Source organism: Elgaria multicarinata, chromosome 9 (assembly GCF_023053635.1).
Source record: "Elgaria multicarinata webbii isolate HBS135686 ecotype San Diego chromosome 9, rElgMul1.1.pri, whole genome shotgun sequence".
In the NCBI taxonomy this organism is placed as follows: domain Eukaryota; kingdom Metazoa; phylum Chordata; class Lepidosauria; order Squamata; family Anguidae; genus Elgaria; species Elgaria multicarinata.
Window position 1 is genome coordinate 63,984,973 of NC_086179.1, and position 22,666 is coordinate 64,007,638.

The 22,666-nt window shown below is 39.7% G+C and overlaps 1 protein-coding gene across 1 annotated transcript in view; it reads right to left on the reverse strand.

The window, feature by feature from the left end:
- The window catches only part of DOCK4 (dedicator of cytokinesis 4), a 293,588-nt gene that overhangs the window by 153,574 nt on the left and 117,348 nt on the right, over nucleotides 1-22,666 (reverse strand). The window contains exons 3-8 of the mRNA XM_063134026.1: nucleotides 21,532-21,572; nucleotides 20,192-20,247; nucleotides 18,670-18,766; nucleotides 15,999-16,147; nucleotides 11,604-11,688; nucleotides 9,257-9,408 (exon numbers count right to left, since the gene is read on the reverse strand). Coding sequence (XP_062990096.1) covers nucleotides 9,257-9,408; nucleotides 11,604-11,688; nucleotides 15,999-16,147; nucleotides 18,670-18,766; nucleotides 20,192-20,247; nucleotides 21,532-21,572 — 580 coding nt within the window. The remainder of the gene's footprint in view (nucleotides 1-9,256; nucleotides 9,409-11,603; nucleotides 11,689-15,998; nucleotides 16,148-18,669; nucleotides 18,767-20,191; nucleotides 20,248-21,531; nucleotides 21,573-22,666) is intronic.

A 22,666-nucleotide genomic window follows, 5' to 3' on the forward strand; every position in this document is an offset into this window, starting at 1 on the left:
CTAATTGCTTGCATCTAAGTATTGGCTAGGAGACTTGGCTATATAAGGTGTCAATTAAGACCTGCTGGTTCCTGGAACAACACCTTTATTTTAGCTGCCAGTAACTTGCAGCTTAGTTCTCCTGACCATACTACCTTGGACTGTTGTCTTGTGCTGCTACTCTCTGGGCTCCTGATGAGACCCTGTTTCCCACTCTCGGAAGTAAGAGTTCAGCATTCTTGGTATAGGTATCCTGGCCTATACCAAAGCTGTTATACCAACCAATGTGGTTCTAGTGCTCCCTTGGGTTTCAGGCCATGGGTGAGTGGCCTCATCTTATTTATTTTTTTAACTTCTGCAAAACCTGAAAATATAACAGTGATATTTCAGTTACATGTAGTAACAGCTGAGAAAAAAACTGACATTAAGTGGGAGCAATAAGAATAACCAAGTGCTAGCTCTTTGGAAGAGAGAAACTGGCTTTATGCAGCCATAATAAATCTTGTTCTGACTCTTAGTCTACATGGATGATATATCTATGTTCATCTGAGGGCAATGTGATATATAAAGGAAACAGTGTTTAAGTTGACAGAGAGCAGCAGATTAATCCAACACTGAAAGAACCAAGAATTGTCAGCTAGCCATAATAGGATTCTCATATCATATTGACACAGAGCAGGAATATACATATATGAGCAGACAATCTTAACATGGCAGCAACTTTCACAAATAGTTGAGAATTTCTAAGCCAGTATCAGTCTTACATAGGGGAAATGAGCGCTTTAAAAAAAGACCCTATGGGAGTTACATTTTGCTGCACAATGCAAGAAAAACCGGCATCCACCCAGCCAACAGCTTTGGCGGGAAGCCAGCCGTTACGGGTGGGGAGGAGCTGAATGACGCTCCCATGGCTCTGCATGTGAGCCATATGAGGTAGGGCAGGGCAGTGCCTATAAAGGCAGCTGATGCCCAGTCTCCGGCCTCTTTTCAACAATCGCTGACCCAGCCTCCCGCCCTTCTTCTAGTATGGGATTAGCCAGTCGTCTCCTTTGGAGGAGGGGCTGAGTAGGAATTTTTTCCAATTGTTTTTTGCCTACTTCATACTGGAAGTCTTATGTGGAGGAGTGGTTAATTAGGTTGATCAGTGTTAGGATGTGCCAAGGATGTGCAGAAATTGGCTATATTAGGTAGGGACGATGAGCACTCTGGCACCTTTTGGTGATTGGCATAGCCGGAGGACCAGCTCCTAGGGGGTTATGTGGCCCCCGTGTCAGGATATGGTATGCCTTTGGAGACCCTCCTGCTTCATCTACTTGCTGTCATTATGGCAGGGAGCGGGGGTGGAAGTGTCGCATAGGGAAGGTGCCAGCTTTCCCGACTCCTTCCTTTGGAGGGTGGCTTGCCCATATCAACAGGCAAGCGGCCTGAGATTAGGACATTAATTCCTGCACTTTCACATGCAGATCCAGGGAGGGATGATGCTACCCAATTGTTAAATAAAGAGTTTAACCCAAGCTCTGTGTCTGTGTCTTATTCTATGCTTCCTTCGCCACTCGCAATGCCCCTCCCCATATCACAGCAAATTTAACATACTACTCTAATATACACTGCAGATTCAGTAGACAATGGCTAAGATCTGGATTTTTAGTCCGGTCTTTGTGGTTTAATAGACTACTGGTGGTTTTATTGAATAGCTTTATTTGACTGTTTACGATGTGTGGGGTTTATTGGTTTTTAGGATTTTGCAAGCTACTTGAAATGCTGTTGATAAAACACAGTACAAAAGACCAGCAAAGACGTGGAATGTTTCTAAGGCATTGTGGAATTGTTCCTATAATAATCTGATATGCAGGGCAATTAAAATCACATATAACCATTTAAAGTGGTTATCATTTTATGCCCAGTTTTTTACAAAATAACTACGAGCCGGAATTGAGCATAATTGGGATCACTTAGAAAAGTTGTCCTGAGAGCACAGGAAACTCTACAAACAAGTAACAGCCTACAAAAAATAGAGGTACATTTGTGGAAGCCATACTGCAATATGTTCTGTAAATGAGATTTAAATATGTGAATTAAATAGTGCAATTAAAAGAGATCTGCAGGACCAGTTTTTTCCAAATTGAATGGAATGTACGCTGAAGCAATTGCTGTTGCAAAGATCTAATGGATTATTGTGCCTCAAACCACTGTCTTCTAATGGTACCCTCAAGAGCAATGTTAACTCAGGTTCTATCGCCCAACTACCACTGCAGGGTCTACGTTTTTCTCCCAGTGGTGCATCCCCTAGACTCTTACGTTCCACGGGCTGTAACTGGAGCTCAGCCAATTGGATGATTGTGAGGCATATCATGCACCACCCACCAGGATGTTGTATCTGTCTGCAGAGCTGTTGGTCTCTCTTTCTATATTGGGTCTCTGAAGCAGTGACTAAACCTGCAGACATCTCCTCAGCTCTGGGCTGCCATAAGAAACTTCCCTGCTCATAAAGACTAATCACCTTTTTTATTTAACCTCATTTTCTTTGGGATCAGCATAGATCCAACACTTTGACGTAGTTGGCAATGTTACTAATTTGTTTTGTTTTTTACAGTAGAACATCAAACTGCTTTATATATAAAAAAGGATATTGTAATTTGCTTTTGTCTGTTGAGACTGAAGCATTAAAAAGAAACCCTAAAGGCCGTGTTGTATTACAAGTCTTGGATACAATGAACATGAAATAAAGAACGCCCACCCTATTAAATCACTAGGACCAAAGCAAGCATTTTAGGCCTGATACTATTTACAGTCTCTTCTAGCTGTAAATGGAAGAAAAGGAGGACCTGAGAAGATGGCCTTTTCTGCTGTGGCACTCCGCTGTGAAATGAGCTCCCTAGAGAGGTTTGCCCAGTATGTTATCATGCTAGTCTTTTGGCTCTGTTCTTTTAAATCTGTATATTAAATCTATGCATTGTTGCTAGGTTTTATTTTAGTTGTACTTTTATCTTGTGGGTTTAAGCTTCCATATTTTATTTATTTATTTGTTTGTTTATTTATTTATTTAAAACATTTATATCCTGCCCTATATCATTAAGATCTCAGAGCAGCATACAGATAAAAACATACAGTATAAAACAATAAATATTCATAGTTAAAAACTAATTAAACCATGATCCAAGTTAAAACAATATATAATTTAAAAGCAGTAAAAAGCAGTTAAAACAATGTGCCAGTGAGTTTAACCATCAAAGGCTTTGTTAAATTTTATGCTGTACCTTGTAGTTTTAATTTTTAGGAACTGCCCAGGGAGCTTCAGCAATTGAATGGTATAGAAATGAACTAAATAAATTAATAAACAAATAATAATCAGTGGCAGCTTATTGAACAGAAACATTCAGCTTCTAGATTCCAGGTCCAGGTTCTGCCCATTTGGGTCATGAGAATTCTCATGTCATTGACAGAAACAAAATAACTTCTCTACCTGACAAGAATGATATATTATTTAATGCCTTAACATTAAAGTTAATGAGATCTAGTGAATAATATTGGTGCCCCAAAGATCTAGAGTTCAGTTTCCACCTCACCAATGAACTCAGAAATTGACCCTGAGTAAGTAATTCTCTCTCAGTGTCACAGTTCCCCTATGTATACAGCAGTATACACTATGTATAAATGTGAGGGCTACTTCACCAAGCTGTTGTGGGGACAGACAATATAAATCGGTTTTACTATTTTAAACACCAATAAGTCTAATGTAAATGATAAATTGTAATTTTAAAAACAAGTAATGTCACTTTTCTTCTCCATGGTAATTTAATTTTGACTTTGCCTCTTGTGGGAATGCTGAAAATGCAGAGATAAGAATTCAAGATCTGATACAAAAAAAATCAATGTAGCTTTGATTAAAGAATCAGTCTTATCTGAGAAACATTGTAATTGGGCCCTCCAGCAAGGCTGAGGTCAAAGTGCCTTAACGTACCACTACAGAAGGAAAAATACGAGGAGCAAAAGTCTACAGGTTCAAATGTCAGCCTATTTTTAAAAATATATATTGGTACTTTATTAAAGGTAACATCTATATAACCAAACAAAATATGTGAATTTCATAACTTTAGCATTTTATAATAGAAGTTTATTTCAATGGCACATGGAGAACCTAATGTCACTGAAATCTATAGACTATATAAACTGCCGATATCACTCTACTTGCCAATTTACTAAAACAGAAGGTACTCAGTTATATATCACATGAAAAGGTTATTGGGCTATATGTCTTTATGATGATGTACCCTTTAATAAAATTAGCAGACTCTCTGCAGAAAGGCAAAAAGGATTGCTGCATTCCTCAGTCTTCACTACAATAGTAGGAAGAATACATTAGTCTGTAAAAACAAAGAGTATTATGGCGCCTTCAAGATTATTACATACTGTATATTATATTAAATATGTTAGACTTTAAGGTGCCACAAGTCTCTTTGCGGTTTGTGCTGCAACAGACTAACACAACTGCCCCTTTAGAAATTGTTACACCATTAGTTTCTGCAATCACGAAATTTTAAAAAGTGTAGAAATCCTTCCCATTTTTCAAATGAACATTCATAACTGTGATCTGAAATGATGATGAACAGAACTGCCCCATCTTATGGCATGATACAGCCAACATTATGCTCATTTAAGCCCCATTCATTTCAGTCGGAACATACAAGGCATGCTTAGTTCACCATCTTTATGATCAATGGGATTTTGAGAGCTGTGCTCAATATTTAGGTATCAGCACTAGTGTTCTTCAATTGTGAACTACGAATAATGGCAGCATTCAAGATTTAAGGAGCACAAAGATTTTGGCACTACTTATTAAGATTAGTGTGATATTTCTTTCTTGTAAAAAGTGTCATTAATTAGAGTTCATCATTAGGAACTCCCCATAAACTTATACTGTGATTATCACTCTAACCACATTCAATGGTAAATGAGTTCAGTAAGAATATGTTCTTAATATCAAATGAGGTAGACATTTCTTTTAAGAGCTAGCAGGCAGTAGTATGACCATCAGTACTGAATGGTACTTGTATGCACCACTCTAAATAGTGTGTTTCTTGGCAGTCGACATATAGGGACCCTTGGCAGTCGACTTATAGGGATTTCTGTTCAAGAATATAAACTGAAGGAAGCTATAATATAGAGTTAGACTTGCTTAAATAATGAAGTTATGGCAAAAAGTTTCAACTGCTCCTTTACTTTAGGTGTGTCTGAACAGTTTGTTTACATAGCGTGACTTCAGCAAAAAAACAAAAAGGCTTCCACGTGGCTTGCCATTCTCACTAGCTCTGTGCATAAATGATTTGTTTTCCATCAGCCTGCTTGGACATTATTGGCCTGGTGTCATTTGCTCGATTACTCTTGCACCAATGGTAGAAGAAACTATTTCATTCACCCAACCAGCCCCACTGCCGCTTTCATAGGTCAAAGACTAAACCATCCATCGCATCAGTGTGACATACGCCTGCATTTTTGACTGGAAGATGCAACAACCCATTTTTTCTCACATGAATCACAACCTGTCTCTCTCCACTTTCTTGTACTGCAATCGCTGGGACCCAGTTGCAAACTGTCTCCATGAATACCACAATATAGTCTGATGAAATTACAGGTTTTCAGTACAGCCTCTGGCTAAACGTCTTCATGCCTCTTGGAAACCAACTTTTCCTTTTCAATATATTCAACAACGTTTTTCTTTCTTTTTTTTAATTTTAATTCTCTCTCCTCCCTTTTTAAAAGAGTAAAAAGGAAATAAGGTTGTCCAGGATATTTCCCCTTAGCTAACATTAACCAAATATTTTTTAGGTTGTTTTTAACGTTTTACTATGTCTTTATTTGTTTTTAATGTTTATTTTCTGAATTTTTGTAAACTGCCTTGGTTGGTTCCAGAAAGGCAATACAGAAACGTAATAAATAAAATAATAACAACATGAAGTAAAGAAAAATATTAACAGGAACTTCAGCCAGCAAGGTTTTTGTAACTAAAAAAATCATTAGCTTATGTATACTTTGCACTAAGGAGTATAATCAAAGCAAGCCCAAACTATCCTCAAATTTCTGGGTAAAAGATACCACAACTTGTCAATGCATATCCAAGATGCTAAAAGCAAACAGCTAACGAGCCTTGAGAACATTTACTCTTAAAGGGGTAGTTGTCAGAAGCATTCAACAGGAGTGTTTCCATGGTATGCTTCAACTCATCTGGTTCATCTTTCATCGGAACCACAAGGCACTGCATCCTGGAAATGTCTTCAAAACAAAACTGAGAACAGAACTCAATAGCTTGGGTAGGCATTTGTAGGATAGCGCTTGAAAACACGGTCATGGGGGGAAATGGGGGCACAGCACAATCGAAATAGCACAAAAATGTGCCAAAGTCGCATATTTCTCAAATAAAACTCTCCAAGCTGCACGGCAAATCCTATGTGAAGCTGGGGGGAAATTCAAAAATAGTGTGTGAGGTGGTTGTAGGGTGGCCAAGAGTCCCCTCTTACAGTAGGCAGTACTCTATTTGAAAAGCTGTCAGAGGACTGCCCTCTATTCTGAGGATGTCCTCTACTGGGAAAGTTGTCCAATCAAAGTCTGGTACAAAGATAAAGAATCATCAGGAGTTCAAATTGGGTATTGAAGTTATTATTATTATTATTATTATTATTATTATTATTATTATTATTATATTTATTTGTATCCCGCCTTTGCCCATCAACAGCATCAGGACATCAGCCTGAGCAAAGCACTCAAGTCACCTGGTCACCATCTTCTACAATAGGGTGAGATGTCCTGTACTTTGTACACAAAGTCAGTGTGGTGTAGTGGCTAGAGTGTTGGACTGAGAGATACGTGTTCTAGTCCCCTCTTGGCCATGGAAGCTCACTGGGTGACTTTGGGCCAGTCACGAACTCTCGGCCCATCTCACAGGGTTGTTATGAGGATAAAATGGAGATGAGGAGACTTATGTACACGTCATGGGTTCCTTGGAGGAAAAAAGGCAGGATATAAATGTAATAAATAAATAAATAAATAAATAAATAAATAAATAAATAAATGTTCTAAATAATAACCATTATCTTTAAACTTGCATATATACATATCTATTAGCACATGCACACTTTATGCAAATATATGTCCTCTTTTGTCTCCTATTTTGGTGATACACGTTCTCTTTTGGGACAATTAAAAAATGGCCACCTTCCATGGAAGACTGGTGTTCAAAAATCCAACTCGGAGCAGCCACGCAACTCTTTGGATTCTAGCCCTTGTTCATACAAATATTCTACAATGCAATTTTTTTAAAGAAAAAAAGCCCCTCTTTTTACCGATGTCTTTAAATGAATTAAGGTACAATGAAGTTGGCAGTTTAAAAAATGTAAAATATATTTTCTTACAATGGGAACAAGCAGTGAGCGAAAGGAAGCGGTGAAGTTTGCTGTTAACAAGGAAGCTGAACAAGCTTACAGCCATTGCTCTGACAAAGAAGGGATTAGGGCCATGTGCCTGTGGGTTTTTGTTCTATTTTATAGACCATGTGGTACTAAGCATTGAGTCGTTTTGAGTGCAACAATGGATAAGAGACGAGGCTTAGTCTAATATGTTAATAATGGGGATTCCGTCTTCAGACAGCTGGTGAATTATTTATTTACAACTCAAAGAATCTGTCTTACTTCCCAAAAATCACACAAGCCCATATCCATTATAAACAAATCTGAGGGAGGGGGGGAAATATCTCAGCAGGTAGTGGTTGTAATACAGCTTAAAATTCCACTAATGGCTCTTAATGCAGGGGAAGCAAAGCCTGGCCAGCATTATAGATTTCCCTCCACTATAGAAATAACTTCTGCGTCATGCTGCAAATAATCTGGTCTCTTGTCTTGTTTTCATTACATGTAATGCATAGTTAATAATGTCTTTTCACCTTTGAACAGAAAAGCATAGCTTGGCAATAATAGCGGCACTGAAGTTTTCAAAGTCAGTTTTCATTTTCTTTTCTTTTTGTACAGTGGCTAGGAGAACAGTCACTTTGGTTATTTATCTACTCACGGCTTTTGTTTTCAAGAATTCTGATCTCGCAATTTTTTATATTTTCGTGTAAGCATATGTTTAACAAAGCTAAGCAGTATTGCCATACCAGCGTGGCGAAGAGGTTCACTAACAAAAGAAATAAATAGAGATATTAACTCCTGATGATACTTTTGTGAGTCACAGAATGGTTTAAGTAATGGGTCTGGCAAGGTGCTTTCTAGTTGAGTGATGATGCATAGCTGGCTGGAGAATGCAGGGACTTGTAGGACGCCACCCACCCCCTGTGAAAACATGCATAGGATTATGCCCTCAGAGAGCAATCTTACAAGCCCTAGACCGCATTGGGACACCATAGGATTCTGCAGATCTACTCCTCTGTACCCATAGACAGAGCAATGGGCATGGAGGAGGAGATGTGATCATAGGTCTTCTCTTCCCTTCCCCCCTCCCAACCACCATGGAAAGCTTCTCTTACTAGGTCACAATGGTGACATCGTAAGAGAAGTGGGAGAGGGAGAAAAGGGGACATGCTGGTGGGGAGGGGAGAGGAGAGGGCAGGATACGACGTATCCTTTGGTCTCTCCAGTTCCCTCCCATCCACCAAAAGGTAAGTCAGCTAGATGGGCTCAGAGGCCCATCTAACTGTTCTTGTATTTTAAAGGGAGAAATGGAGGTGAAATCTCCTCCATCCTCCTCTTACCCTGCCTGACTCTTGCTGGCAGGGCATAGGATAGGTGGCAGGGTCCAAACTCAGAGCCCTCTGTTTATGGGTGCACAATCAATATGACTGCACCCTAAATTCAAGTCAGTCCTAACCATGGGTTGAATCCAGACTTAGCCATACTTAGAGCTAATCTGTGCTCTGAATAGGTTTTCAGAAGGCTGTGGCATACAGAGAAATCTAAACACAATAGCTTTCAGGAGTGCTAAGGGGGTGAAAATAAACGGTGTTGAGGTGAATGCTCTTGTGTGTTTCCATCACTTGACATTCTCTAGTGCAACAATGGCTCTCCAGTTTAGAAAGTAAGCTATCTATATCCACACACCAAGTGATCCAGACCCAGTTTCAAAAAGGGATCCAACAAGTAAATATATACATTCAGGATTATGTTGACGGGCTTCATTATGCCCAGGTGTCAAAGTCGAAACAGCAAAATGATTTTGTCGTCCCAAGGAAAAGCAAGAATGGACAAAGCACCAACATTTTTGCATTCTTCCAAGAAAATGGCAGCACTACCTGATTGGTCGATTCTCTTTACTGTCAAAAAGTGAGAAGATTACTTCCAGTTCTTCTCCCAGATTGGAACACATCAGACTCTTCATCTGAACAAAGAGATGGTGGCTGCTCGCTGGGACCAGTGTGTCTTTCTTGCGGTGACGGTGTTCCATCTAAGTATTGACAGCAAGAGAAAAGCGCAGTCAGGTTACAACTGTTTTTATTGTATGAAACGAAAATGTATTATGGAGTAATGTAGAAATGAAGGCTACGTTTTCTTGCTCCACATCAAATTATTTTTGGTTGCTAAAACTTCGGTAGCATTCAAAATTAGTCCCACATGGAAGAGACCCATTGAAATAAATGTGATCGAAGTCACAACTAACTTGAATCCCATTCATTTCAATGGGTCTACTTCTACATAGTGGCAAAATGGGATACTTCCCCTTATTTTAAACCTTAAAAGCTCCATAGTTTTCATGTTTTTCTCTTTATTATTGTTGTTCTTATGAGGTAATACTGGGAAGGGATCCACAAATTTTGGGTAGGTTTGGGAGCCAGCCATTGTTCCTAGAAACAGTGAGGCTCAGTTTTCTCACTGCCTAATTATTATATTTATTTAATGACATTTTATCCCATGCTTCTTATAGGAACAACCCGCTGAGGTAGGTTAGGCTGAGAGAGAGAGAGAGAGAGAGAGAGAGAGAGAGAGAGAGAGAGAGAGAGAGAGAGAGAGAGAGAGAGAAATATTGTTCCAAGGTAAACCAGAAATTTGAACCTGGATCCATTCAGTCTCAGTCAGGTACTCTGATCACTATGCCATGAGAGACACTTCCTGGGGGCATCTTTTTTGTACCTATGCCCCACAAGAGGTTTTGCGGGAGAAGAGCCACCATCCATTAGTCGTGTGTGCTTGTATTTATAATAACTCACCAAGCCATGGACACCGACCCTTAACTCTGGCACAAGACACAGCTTGGTTCTATTTTGAAAGAGGTGTTCTCAGCCTCCCTCTGTTGTTGGCAGATATTATTTTTAAAAAAATCTTATTCCTCTGGCAAGCATTCTGGTTCCCCCTCCACCATGGAAATATCTTTGGTACTACGTTACAAATAATCTGGCCTTTTCATTCCATGCAATCTATAGTTTATTAATAACTTTATTAATGTCTTTGAAAAGAACAGCATAACTTGCCAATAAATGAAATGGCAGTTTTCAAAGGTTTTCACAAACTTCAACAACTTAGCTGCTCGGAACTGCTATTGCCAAGAATTCTGTTCTGGCAAATGTTGATGCTTTAACTTAAGCATCATCTTTAAACAGACCTAGGCTGCCTCCCTGTGTTGGAGGCAGTTCAAAAAACCACCCTCCTCTGGTAGAATATACTGAAGGCTTTCCCCTCTGGCTGCATTGGACCCCTGAATTTTAGAAGGCATCAGGATCTCTAACAATGATTACCGTATTTGATGTGATGTGAACCGCCCAGAGAGCTTCGGCTATTGGGTGGTATAAAAATGTAATAAATAAATAAATAAATAAATAAAAAATCTTCAATTCTAAGACATACTTTTTGTCCCATATAAACATCTCTAAAAATGGGGTGCGTCTTAGAATCGCGGGTGTGTCAGGTGTTTTTTTCTGTTGGTGGTACTGAAATTAGTGTGCGTCTTACAATCGATGGCATCTTAAAATCGAAGAAATACGGAAATTAAATAATACTTAGGAATTTGGTGAGAGAAATAGGCGGGGCTCCCTGGGCACAGAGCTTTCTAATTTTTATTTATTTCATTTTTTGCTGCAAAGCAAGACAGAACATTTCTCCTCCTGATACAGACCTCACAATTACCCTAGAGCAATCCATTTTGATCTGGCGTTACCAGGTACTATCACAACGAACAACAGAAATGCAGGGATTTAGACAAAAAAAGGAGATATTTATTCGGTTAAGGCTGCAATCCAGTAGCTCCAAGGATCTCACAAGAAGTCCTTCCACATAAGGGTGGGGGGTTCTCTCCCACAACAAGCAAGAATTTTCAACACAAACACTGGGAATTCTCTGTGCATGCCAAATGTTTTATTTTCTTCCTTATGTAGCATTTCAAAACCAAGATCAGAGCATCCCTGGAGTTTGTCTTAATTATAGAAAAAGGGTGGTCAGGCACAATGCCTAACCATGGTAAAGAAATGCTAGGAAAACCTGTGTGTGTGAGAGAAGCAAGTGTATGGTCCCATGGTCCACTCCCAATCACTTAACTGTAGTTAACGGCCACATTATGTCTATAGCAGCCCCCTGTGTGCTATAAGCTACTGTGGAAAATTCCATTAACTCTGAGAACTAGGCTAAAGTGGGAAAGAGTTATTTACCTACCAGTCTATACAGCTCTGTAATACTTATTTCCTCCGAATCCACCATAGCATATTCCTTTCTTGGAACCAAGTCTAGTCCCAGTTGCCTGCAAGTGAATATGGAATACCTGGTCAGTGAAGAACATTCTAAGGACCTTGGACAGCATCCTAATAAAGCGCGCTTAGGAGCCCAAACATGATACAATCTTTATCCACGAGAATACGCCAACATCATTGAGTGTAAGAGGGAAAATATGTAATATGCGCACAAGGACACGATATTATTAGAAACAATTGTGATGGTTACCACTTATATAGCAATGTGCTTCACGTATGTTATCTTGTTGTAATCTTTACAACAAAGGGTACACTTGATTATTTTCTAATCTAGTACACTCACTAGATTAGGAAATCATTAGGGCTTAACCTCTGCAAAAGAAAAGACAACTAGAGGTTAAGTACCAATGTTGGTGATTAAGAAGTGTCATCAGAAACGATGGAGAAAAATCTGGAGAAAGACAGCATGGCAAGGAAAATAAAAAAAGAGTAAAAATAAAAGTTTGAAGTAAATGTTAAGGTTTTTTTGTGGGGGGTTCAATTATTTTTATCAGCTGAGTACTTCTCCTAATATGTAGGCTGTGACTATTCCTTTACTATCTATTCTTTTCTGATCTTGGATCTAAAGTGCCCCATAGACTATCCATGCAGAGGGAGTCACCAGTTCCTGTCTCCACCTGGAGTTCTTCGTACTGCCCTACATGCATTTCTAAATGGGCTGACTTGGGGGGATGGGGGGTATCTAAGGAGTTGTAATGAGAAGGCAGGTCAAAAAATGACTGCATAGGTTTTATGTCTGCATAGTTTTTTGATCTCACCTTCATTCTGCAAGTAACAAAAACTTGAGTAAACATCATACATTAGCAGATGGCATAAACATGACTAAGACACCTGTTTGTAACCTTGCAAAGCAGCAGAAACACTTAAGTATCTTTGATTTGTAAATCATACAAGCGGCTTCTTTGATTTAGTAGATTAAAGCTCTCCCAGAAATTCCTACAGTTGCCTGACACCTTGCTTCTAAACAAATAAGTTGTGGGCAAACCATTTACATAGAAAATAGAAGATGCCAAATCTATGCAAAATATTTTCTGCTTTCAGACAGGGGCATCCTTAAAAACTCCCTGTCCCAATACACCGTATACTACCTGAATTCATCTCCATACTCTGCACCAATCTAAAACATCCCTGATCCTGTGAAATTAGTCCATCACATTCCATCATCTTCCATATTTCATATTCATTCACTGTCCACTCTGTATCTAACTCAGCCATCCCCAAACTCCAGATGTTTGGGACTTCAATTCCCATCAGCCCCAGCCAGCATGGCCAGTGGCCAGGAGTCCTGGGAGCCCAAACCAGGTTGGAGAAGACTGCTTTAACATGATGTGTATTGAAGTAAAGGATTGATTCCTATGTATTATGGGCAAAGACAAAAGTGAAAGGGCCATAGCAAAGTAATCCACATAGTTAAAAATGTAAGAACATAATAAGAGCCATGTTGAATCAGATCAAGGGTCCATCTAGTCCAGTATTCTGTTCACATAGAGGCTGACCAGCCACCTGTGGGGAAACCACAAGTAGGACATGAGTGTAATAGCACCCTCATGACCGTGTTAACTGGTGTACATAAGCATATAGCCTCTGATACTGGAGGCAGCACATAGCCATCAGGACCAGTAGCCATTGATGGTCTCCTCCTCTATGAATTTGTCCAATCCCCTTTTAAAGCCATCACATTGGTGCACATTGCTACAACTGTAGTAGTGAGTTCCATAGTTCTACTATGTGCTCTGTGAAAAAGTACTTCCTTTTACCTGTCCCGAATCCCCTACCAATGAGCTTCATGAGATGACCCTGGGTTCTAGTATTATGAGAGAGAGAGAGAGAGAGAGAGAGAGAGAGAGAGAGAGAGAGAGAGAGATGTCTACCTATCTACTTTTTCCATAACATAAGCTTGTACACTTCTATCATGTTTCCTCTCATGCACTCTTTTAGTAAGCTAAACAATCCTAGATGATGTAATCTATCATCATAGGGGAACTGATCATTTTAACTGCCTTTTTCCAACTCTACAATATCCTTATACGTAAAGTTGAGATATTTTGTCCCAGTACACATTGACTTGCACTTGCACTGAACTAAATTTCCCATTTTGATGCCCATTCTCCCAGTTTGGAAAGATCCTTTGGGAGCTCTTATTATTATTATTATTATTATTATTATTATTATTATTATTATTATTATTATTATTTTTATTTATTTATTTATTTATTTATTTATATATCACCATCAATGTACATGGTGCTGTACAGAGTAAAACAGTAAATAGCAAGACCCTGCCGCATAGCAAGACCCTGCCGCATCTTCACAACCCCTTTTTGTTTTAAACACCCTAATAATTTGATGTCATCAGCAAACATGGCCACCTCACTGCTCTCTCTTTATTCCAGATCATTTATGCATAAGTTAAAAAGTATTGGTCCCAATAAGGATACTTGTGGAATCCCAAAGTTTAATCTCTCCATTGCAAGAATTTATGACACAGTTTGAAAAATACAGGCCAAAAACTGCACATGGCATGGAATCCATTGTTTTAGCCAGGGTTTTTTGTGGGTGGTTTTTTTTTTTTTTTTTGGCTGGAAATCAATACCCAATTGCAGAATTAAGAATGAGTGAGCCAATTGCTTTCAAAGTTGCTGTGAACTAAAGCTGTCACTGGTTTTAATAGCAGTTCATGATACCCACTAGGGTGACAAAGCCACATGTAAATGGCAGAAGCATAAAGAACATGTCATACAACAGATGCAGGAGATTGGCTTCCCTTTTCCATATTATGATTGTCCACGCTAGAAATGTGCCCCCTAGGTGTGGTTCATTTTCTATCACCTATCCCATTCATTTGCCAAGACAGCAAAAAACGCCCCAATAGCTGGCACCTTTAGAAGAACATGTCAGAAGGGACGCACACCCCATCAGCTAACTGTAGGAATGTTGCCCTGAACCAGGATGCAAGCACCAACGTTCTTGAAGGCTGTGTTGCCATTCCCTCAAGTAGTATTGAACAACAGAAGCTCACTGTGTTTATTTAACCCCCCCCCCCCCCCCCGCCCCTGCATGCAGCATGTCTAGAGTAGAGATGAATTGGTTGGCTTTTCAAACATTGCAAGGTACTGTCAAGATCATCAGGAGCCGTACCTGGCAACATTCGGATCACATTCAACATCAACACTTTGCTCTATGAATTTTTCATTTTCCAAAACAAGTGATCGTATTATGCATTTAGTCACAGCGTCGCGAAAGGCTTTGATATGGCATGGGTTTTGCAAGCACAAATGCAGAAAGACGTGCTTGTTTGCTGTAAGAATTGTAACATGGCATGTTGATTTAACTCAGTGTTCTCAAGTAAGTATTCAGATCAGAGCAAAAGGCAGAGGTTTCTGAATGCTTTCTGCCTGTAGTCCCCCCTCCCCCCTGTTTATATTAAATATGCATTGACTGGATAGAAACTGATCTGACTGTGCCCATGGCAGAATACAATGGAATCATGGTTCAAGGACCTCAAGTGATACCAACAGCATCGCTGTTGAGTTTTATTTCAGTAAATAACATTGCAAATGGAAATGTACAATATTATTTGAGACACAACCCCTTTTCACTTTCACCTAGAAGCACTGAAGACTCTTCTACTTACTGCTGGGAAATGGATTAAAATATTCAAGCCATGTGGGCAGAACAGATTGTGAAGGTCTCTGATAATCTCCTGGCAGGGGAGCAATATGACTAGTCCTATATGACCAGTCCCACCTACATGGCTGGAATATTCATGCACTCCCCAGTGATAGAGATCACACAACTGTGCTGATGTTCCAATACCACTGGATGAAATATGAAGGAAACTGAAACTACAGACATCAGCCAGGATCCAAAGAAATGTAACTGGAGTTCGGTTCACAGAATGGGGCTTTCCTGCCTTCTCCTTTCCACTGTAGCCTTTCACAATGTGAGAAAAGCCACTCCTGAAGGTCTCTAGTATGGCATGGGATAGAGGGCAGGGAGCTGCAGCTACAAGGGGCTTGCATGTGAGGAAGTGACTTTCACTTAAATGAGAGGCTTTCTGGATACTGCCCATTTATTTCACAAAGGCAGATAGAATGGCATAAATATCCCAAGGTCATCAATAATGGTGGCAGGGCCTCCTAAGCCTTCCTATGGAAAAGGTGCCTGCTCTTCATGTTGCAACCTTCTCAGAAAAACCCACCACTCAGAGAAATTAGCTTCCTTTTAAGAGTCTAATTATAAACAAAGTAACTTCAATTAATAAAAATGCAAGTGTACTTTTCTGTCATCTCTTACTCACTCATTGCCCCAGTCCAAGCGAGCAGTGATGTGCCGTTTAACGTCCTTCATCCTATCATGGGTGAGATGGCCCACTAGTACCTGCCGTCGCAGGTCCAGGATTTCATTCATTATATGCCATAGTCGGTGAAAGAGATCTCCTTCATTCCTCTGTCAAATACATAACCAAATTCTTAGATTGCCCAAAGCAGTGAGGTTTGGTTACTGCATCAGTTTCCAAAATTAAGAACTATGCAATGGTTGGGTTCACCCAACACAGCAAACCACACTCAAAGCTAAGTATGGGTTGAGTGTGGGTCGACACTGAACTATGGGCTGTTGATTGTAAACCCAGCCTCACTAACAAACCATGGTTTGTAAACCACAAACAACCCATGAAGAGAACCCATGATTTATTGTTGGGTTGTGAACTGTGGGTTGTTTGTGATTAACACATGATTTGTTAGCATGATTGGATTCACATAACACAACAACCCATGGTTCAATGGCAACCCAAACTCCACCCATAGTCAACCTTGAGTGTGGGTTGTTATGTTGTGTGAACCCAGTCAATATGGGGACAATGAAGACCATTTTTTGCTGATTTGGTAGTATTCAAACTAAGCTATCCCATTTTTAAAAATACACCTATTCTGGATTGCTTAATATATCTAGTATACCTTTGTCAAAATATAGTCTATTGTGTTAATAGGCTTGATTTCCCCCCACCTCTCTTTTCTTTCAAGTGAAACACAGTCTGTACTATCAGTATTGTGCAAATATATTAACTTGGCCTACAAACAACTCAGTAAAAGTTGATTTTATTCCTGGGTTGACAGCTGCTGGCACAGTAAGGAAAATCCATATGGGAGAGGCAAAGATATCTCATGATTGTACCAGCTCTTTCCAATCCTAGGATTGAGTCATATCTACTCCCCAACCCAACAAGTCACAGCCCGCATGCAGCCAGAGCATGTGGAGACAGGCTTTGTGTCATATATGTCTCCCATTATGCGTAGCAATAGGTGTGACCCAGAATTGGACACAAATGGCTGTACATGCAATTTTCCCAGTTTCTACATTCCGTCCATCCCTTATGATAAATGTAAGAATAACAGAAATTGGATGGTTCATATTCTATGCACCCATGGGTCAGAGATATATCTGACTTTTTCAAAAGTGCAATTGGGATGGGTGGGTAACGTATGGTTTAAGATGCCTGATTGGATGCTCTGTTGCAAAGAGGCTGTTACCAGGAATCAAGGTAATGTCTGAAAAGGTCCATAGCCATGCAGGGTGGCAAGTAGTTCCAATAAAGCAGGGGTGCACCACTTGTGGCATTCCAGTTGTTTTGGCCTACAACTTCCATCAGCTCTAGCCAGCTTGGACCATTGTCATAGGAGTTACAGGCCAAAGTATCTGGATGGCCACAAGTTGCCCACTCCTGCAATAATAGGTTACAGCCCAAGAACTGAAACCTGGGGTCACTCACATATGGATTGGGATCAATATTGTAAAGAAATCAACTTCATTATGTAGTACACTTGATTTTGACTTTAACATCTGTTGGATGAGCTTCCCCGCAAGTATCATTTCAACGTGTGTGTTTTACTTTGAAAAATTCAAGGTCAGTCTTTCTGCCGCTACCTTTTTGCATCAAAGTGTGCCATCTTCTTTATCTCAAATCAAAGTCCAAAGATAGAAGGCACTTTAAAAAGCTCACGTTCTAAACTTTTTGCTAGACAAACTTCTCATTCTCTTCATTTCTCAAATTAATCCAACTGACTGCAATTTTAACTTCTTAACATTCACGTGTGTGTGTGTGCAGTACTAAAAAAAAACCCTGATGGATTAAGACCAGAGTTAAGGCAATTTCATGTTCACTCAAACTCCACAAAACCAAGAAATTAAAAGTTTAGGCTGATGCCTTAACAGAAGTGCCCTGTGATCAGTTATGATGTTGTGCAATGTCTCAAATTGTTCTTGCTTACAATGCGCCCTGCATGCACCCACACTTTTCCTGGATCTTTCAGGACCAAATCCAGGAGGGAAGGATGGAGTGCGCCTGGGACAAGCAAAGATGCGGAAGTGGACAAGAGGACAAAAACACCCATGACAGTTGAAGAAAAAGAGAGATGTGTACTCTGGTGTTGAATAAAATTAGAAATATTCCTCAATAAAAATTACATGGATTTAAAAAAGACTAAGCCAGTATTTGTTGCAGTTCAAGCAGTCCTTTTGAGGACGATGCAGGGAAGGAGATTCAGCATTTGTTACATAAACGAACTTTGTTACATAAACGAACTTTGACAATGATACAGCTTCTGATGAAGGATCTAAGGGCCCGAAACATTGAACTATTGTACGTGTCAATTTGTCTTTTTTAAATCTATGTATTTTTTATTGAGGAAATTACCATTAAATATTTCTAATTTTATTCAACACCAGAGTACACATCTCTCTTTTTCTTCAACAACTAAAGATACCCCATGCTGCCCTGGTCCTGTATTGCCTTTATGAAATATCTCAGTCTTGCTATATTGGTAAGTTTGTGAGTTTGTTGCAGGCAAGCAAGCATCATTTGTGACATTATAGAACATTAGTACTGAAAACTACTTTGCTTCATTATTTTGAAAGGATCAAGGAATTATTCCTAAATTCTGGGCCCAAGAATAGTAATAAAGTACATTTACCACGTAAAGTTGTTTCCACATCGTCCCCCAGTCTCTTAAGGTTGATGTCATCTCTGTGATAACAGAATCTTCTGTTGGAACAACCATTTCAAACTGCCTATTACAATCAGAAGAAATACATTGTCAAACAAATCCTAACAAACATTACTTTCATTAAGCATTTTTTAAAAACACATTCAAACTCACTGGGATTACTGAACCTATATGGAATTTCCTTCAGTTTGCTATTTGTTAGCCTTTGGAATCATCGACAAAGAACCAAGGATGTGTTCCAACAGCATCACACAATTTACTATGGTCAACTTATGGTACTATCAGATGAGGCTTTTTATTGGATAATCACACTGTCTCATTCACCGAATTTTATGGTGGATCCAGATTACAATAACTTCAATTTGTAGCTGTCCTGTGCTTTCCCACCACTTCTGTCTTTTTTCTTATCAGAAAAAAAAACCCATTAAGGAAGCAAAGACTGAACAGCTACACTGTGTCTTTCAATTGTAGTGCTAGGAGCCCTAGGTCTTAGTCAACACTACTAGCACACTTAGTAAGCACTGTTTCAGAGCTGCTCAGTCACAGTCCATTCAGTGATTTAGGGCCATGAGTAAATTGTGTTAATCGCCAATAAAATTTTCACTCTATAAAGGCAGCTGTATAGGAAACAAACAAGGAAAACAAAAATGAAGCATCCTATGACAGCTAACAAATGTCATTTGATCTTAGGCCCATCACAGACATAAGCTGCCCACTTTAATAATCATGGTGAGGAGATGGGGGGGATGCCCTCTTTTACAGAAGACAGCTCTCTATTTGAAAGGCTGAGGGAAGACCATCCTTCTCTTTGAAGGCATCCTCAATTTGGAGGGCTCTTCTGTTCAATTCCAGTTTGAAGATAAAGCAATTATTGCCCATCAATACTTAGTACCTGAAGACCAATATGAACAGGCACACAGGTCACCTGGCTTAATACAGGTCTTCTATGCTATGGTGAGATGAACTGCATTTCTGTTTAAATTATAATAATTATTTCTAAATTTGAATATATACATATCAATTATATGCACATTTTATGGCAGTCATTGTCCTATTTGTCCTGGACTTTTGGTAATGTAATTCCTGGTTTGGGGGTGATTCGTAGGTGGCCATGTTATTAGGAGCCCAAAAGTACCCCAAGGGAGGTTATACTCCTTCCCCTCTGCATGAGAAACTGCCCTGCTAACCATTACATTTTCACTGCTGTTTTCTCTAACCATGGTTAAGTTACAAAACCACTTCTAACTGTGGAAACGTGATGCTGCACCATGTTTAGCTCCATTAATGGGAAGAGGGAACTGGGATGGAGCATGAAAACCCATAGGGCAGTTTCAGTTTCGAACCATTTGCACTAGGCATTTAAGGTGCAATGGGCCTTTTTTTTTAATAGATTTGTCCATCTCCAACACAACTACTCCCACAAATTGCACTTTTCCTACAGCTGCTATTTTGTTTTGCTAAAATGTAATTACCCAGAATCTCCACCTACCCTTTGTTCTTAACGCATGCATTTTTCAAGTGAATGTAGTTGGATGGGAAGATACCCTGAAAGAGAAAAGGAGTTAAATCAAGGTGGCAAACCATCAAGAGCAGAGAAGATTGGCAAAACTGAATAATTCATGAGGGGGGGTGCACATACGTGTGTGAATATCGAAAAATGCAAATACAATATTTATGACTGAGGAAGGAAACATTGTAGCTGCTGAATAGCAACTACCATGGAATTTCCTCCATTGAAATGATCCAAGGAGATATTCAAAATGTTTGGGTAATCAGCGGTTTGGGAGGTGATTACATTTCTCTTTGGTTCCTGACCATTTGGTTCTTGCTGGACAGTGGATGAGGTCTCAACCAAACTGATAATCCCAGTTACAAAGCTAGAACAGCAGTTGAGAAACCTCAGCTATCCCCTGAACTCCTCCTTTCAATACTGCTATCCCCACCACTGCTGCAGAAAGCGTGTGTGTTAGGAAGTCCTGCTCTTTCTTCTGCCTTACACAATGCCTCACATTCCTACCTTTCCTCCTTCTCTAAACCTCCCAGGTGTCCAGAAGGATACCAGGGTTGATGGTATTGAAAGCCACTGAGAGGTCCAAAAGCACCAGCAGGGACACACTGCCCTGTCAATACTTAAACGTAGATCATCCACTAAGGCGACCATAGCTGTCTCAACACCGTATCCTGCCCTGAAGCCAGTTTGAAATGGGTCTAGAAAATCTGTATCATCCAAAACTGCTTGGACCATGAACAACCCAACAACAAACCATGCGCTCTCTTCATGGGTTGTTCATGGTTAACAAACCATGGCTTGTTAGCCTAGCTGGGTTCAGACAACACAACAACTCTCAGTTCAACAACAACCTACACACAACCCATGCTCAACCCTTGAATGTGGGTTATCCTGTTGTCTGAACCAGTCAGCATCAACAATACTGGGTTAGATGGACCACTGGTCTGACTCAGCATAAGGCAGCTTCCTATGAATCTAATTTTCTACATTTCCACCACTCCCCATCAGCTAGTGCATGTGCAAAAGGCCAAGCCCCTTCTTATTCTTAAATCTCATCCCTCCAAGTCTCTTTAGTTTTTTCCATAGCATAACCACCACATAACAGTCTACTATTTATTTATTTATTTATTGCATTTCTATACCGCCCAACAGCCGAAGCTCTCTGATGAGCTACAGCTCTTTTTTCACATTTCAAAATTACTGCCAGATCGTTTGTTGAGCTGTCACATAAAATATAAGGTATCTACCTTTACATTTTATAGAAATTTTCCAACATGCCTTTATGTGCATTATAAATTTAGAAACAGAATCAGTTTTACCTTGAGATTTGGGTTTTTTAAGGCAAATCCTCGGTACCAGCCTGGAGAAAAATGATATACACACATTAACTTGCATTTATCTTTCAAATTATTTCCCCCCCCCCCATCTTTGTTCTACAAATAACAAAAACAATCATTAGATTTGTAGGATGGTATTGTACCATCAGTTATGTACAGGCAAGTCCAACACTCTTAAAATGGTATTTATGCATGATTGAACCCTTCCCCCCACACCCAAAATAAATATTTTCACTTGGCACACACTAATGACACGTGGCAGCAGTATTGAGAGTGGTCAAAGTTGGGTAGGAAAAGCAGTATTTCCTTGATCTGGGCTTGAAGATGTATAAGGGGCAAGGTTTGACGTGAAAGCATAAGCCCCCTCTTATACACCTCAAACGTACCTATGACCTCAGGGAAGGGATCCCTAGGTAAGGGGTTCGACAACAAGCTCAGCGTTTTATAGAAGAATACATTTTTAATTAATCTGATACCTCAGTTGTGGTCAAAACAGATTCCTTACCTGAATATTCTAGAGGTTTGTTTGTTTTTAACCTCTCATGCAGAAGCGGTACATGGATACATACGCACTTGTGCATACTTTGGGGCAGGTTTGGAAGTTTTTTAACCCATGAATTGCCATGGCTGAGTGGGAGTGCCTCCCATTCATTTGTTGCTCCTGTCACTGGATTGTTATTGTGATATCTGAACCTGGAACCCTAAAACAACCCAGAGTTAATCCAACAACAAACCATGGGCAATTGTTGGGTTAACTCTGGGTTGTTTCCTGGGTAGCTAATTACAGTTAATTGAAAGCAGAAGCGACAAGATGCTGTGCACTCCCACCAAGGAATTAAACAACCTATGCTGAACTGGGTCACTGTATGGATTTTGATTTCATGATAGGAACTGGAAATGCCTACTATGTATGAAAGAATCTTTTCCTCAATGACAATGGTAACTTCTCCACATCTGAAGAGACTAGCTTAATGTGAGATGTTTTGGATTGGATACATTCTACTACAAGTTATTCCCCATTACATGGGCATCTCTGAATTTTATAGCCCTTTGCTCCTAGAAGATTAAAGTTTGCCTGTATTTTTCGATTAAATGGGCTCTCATCTACAGCAAACAT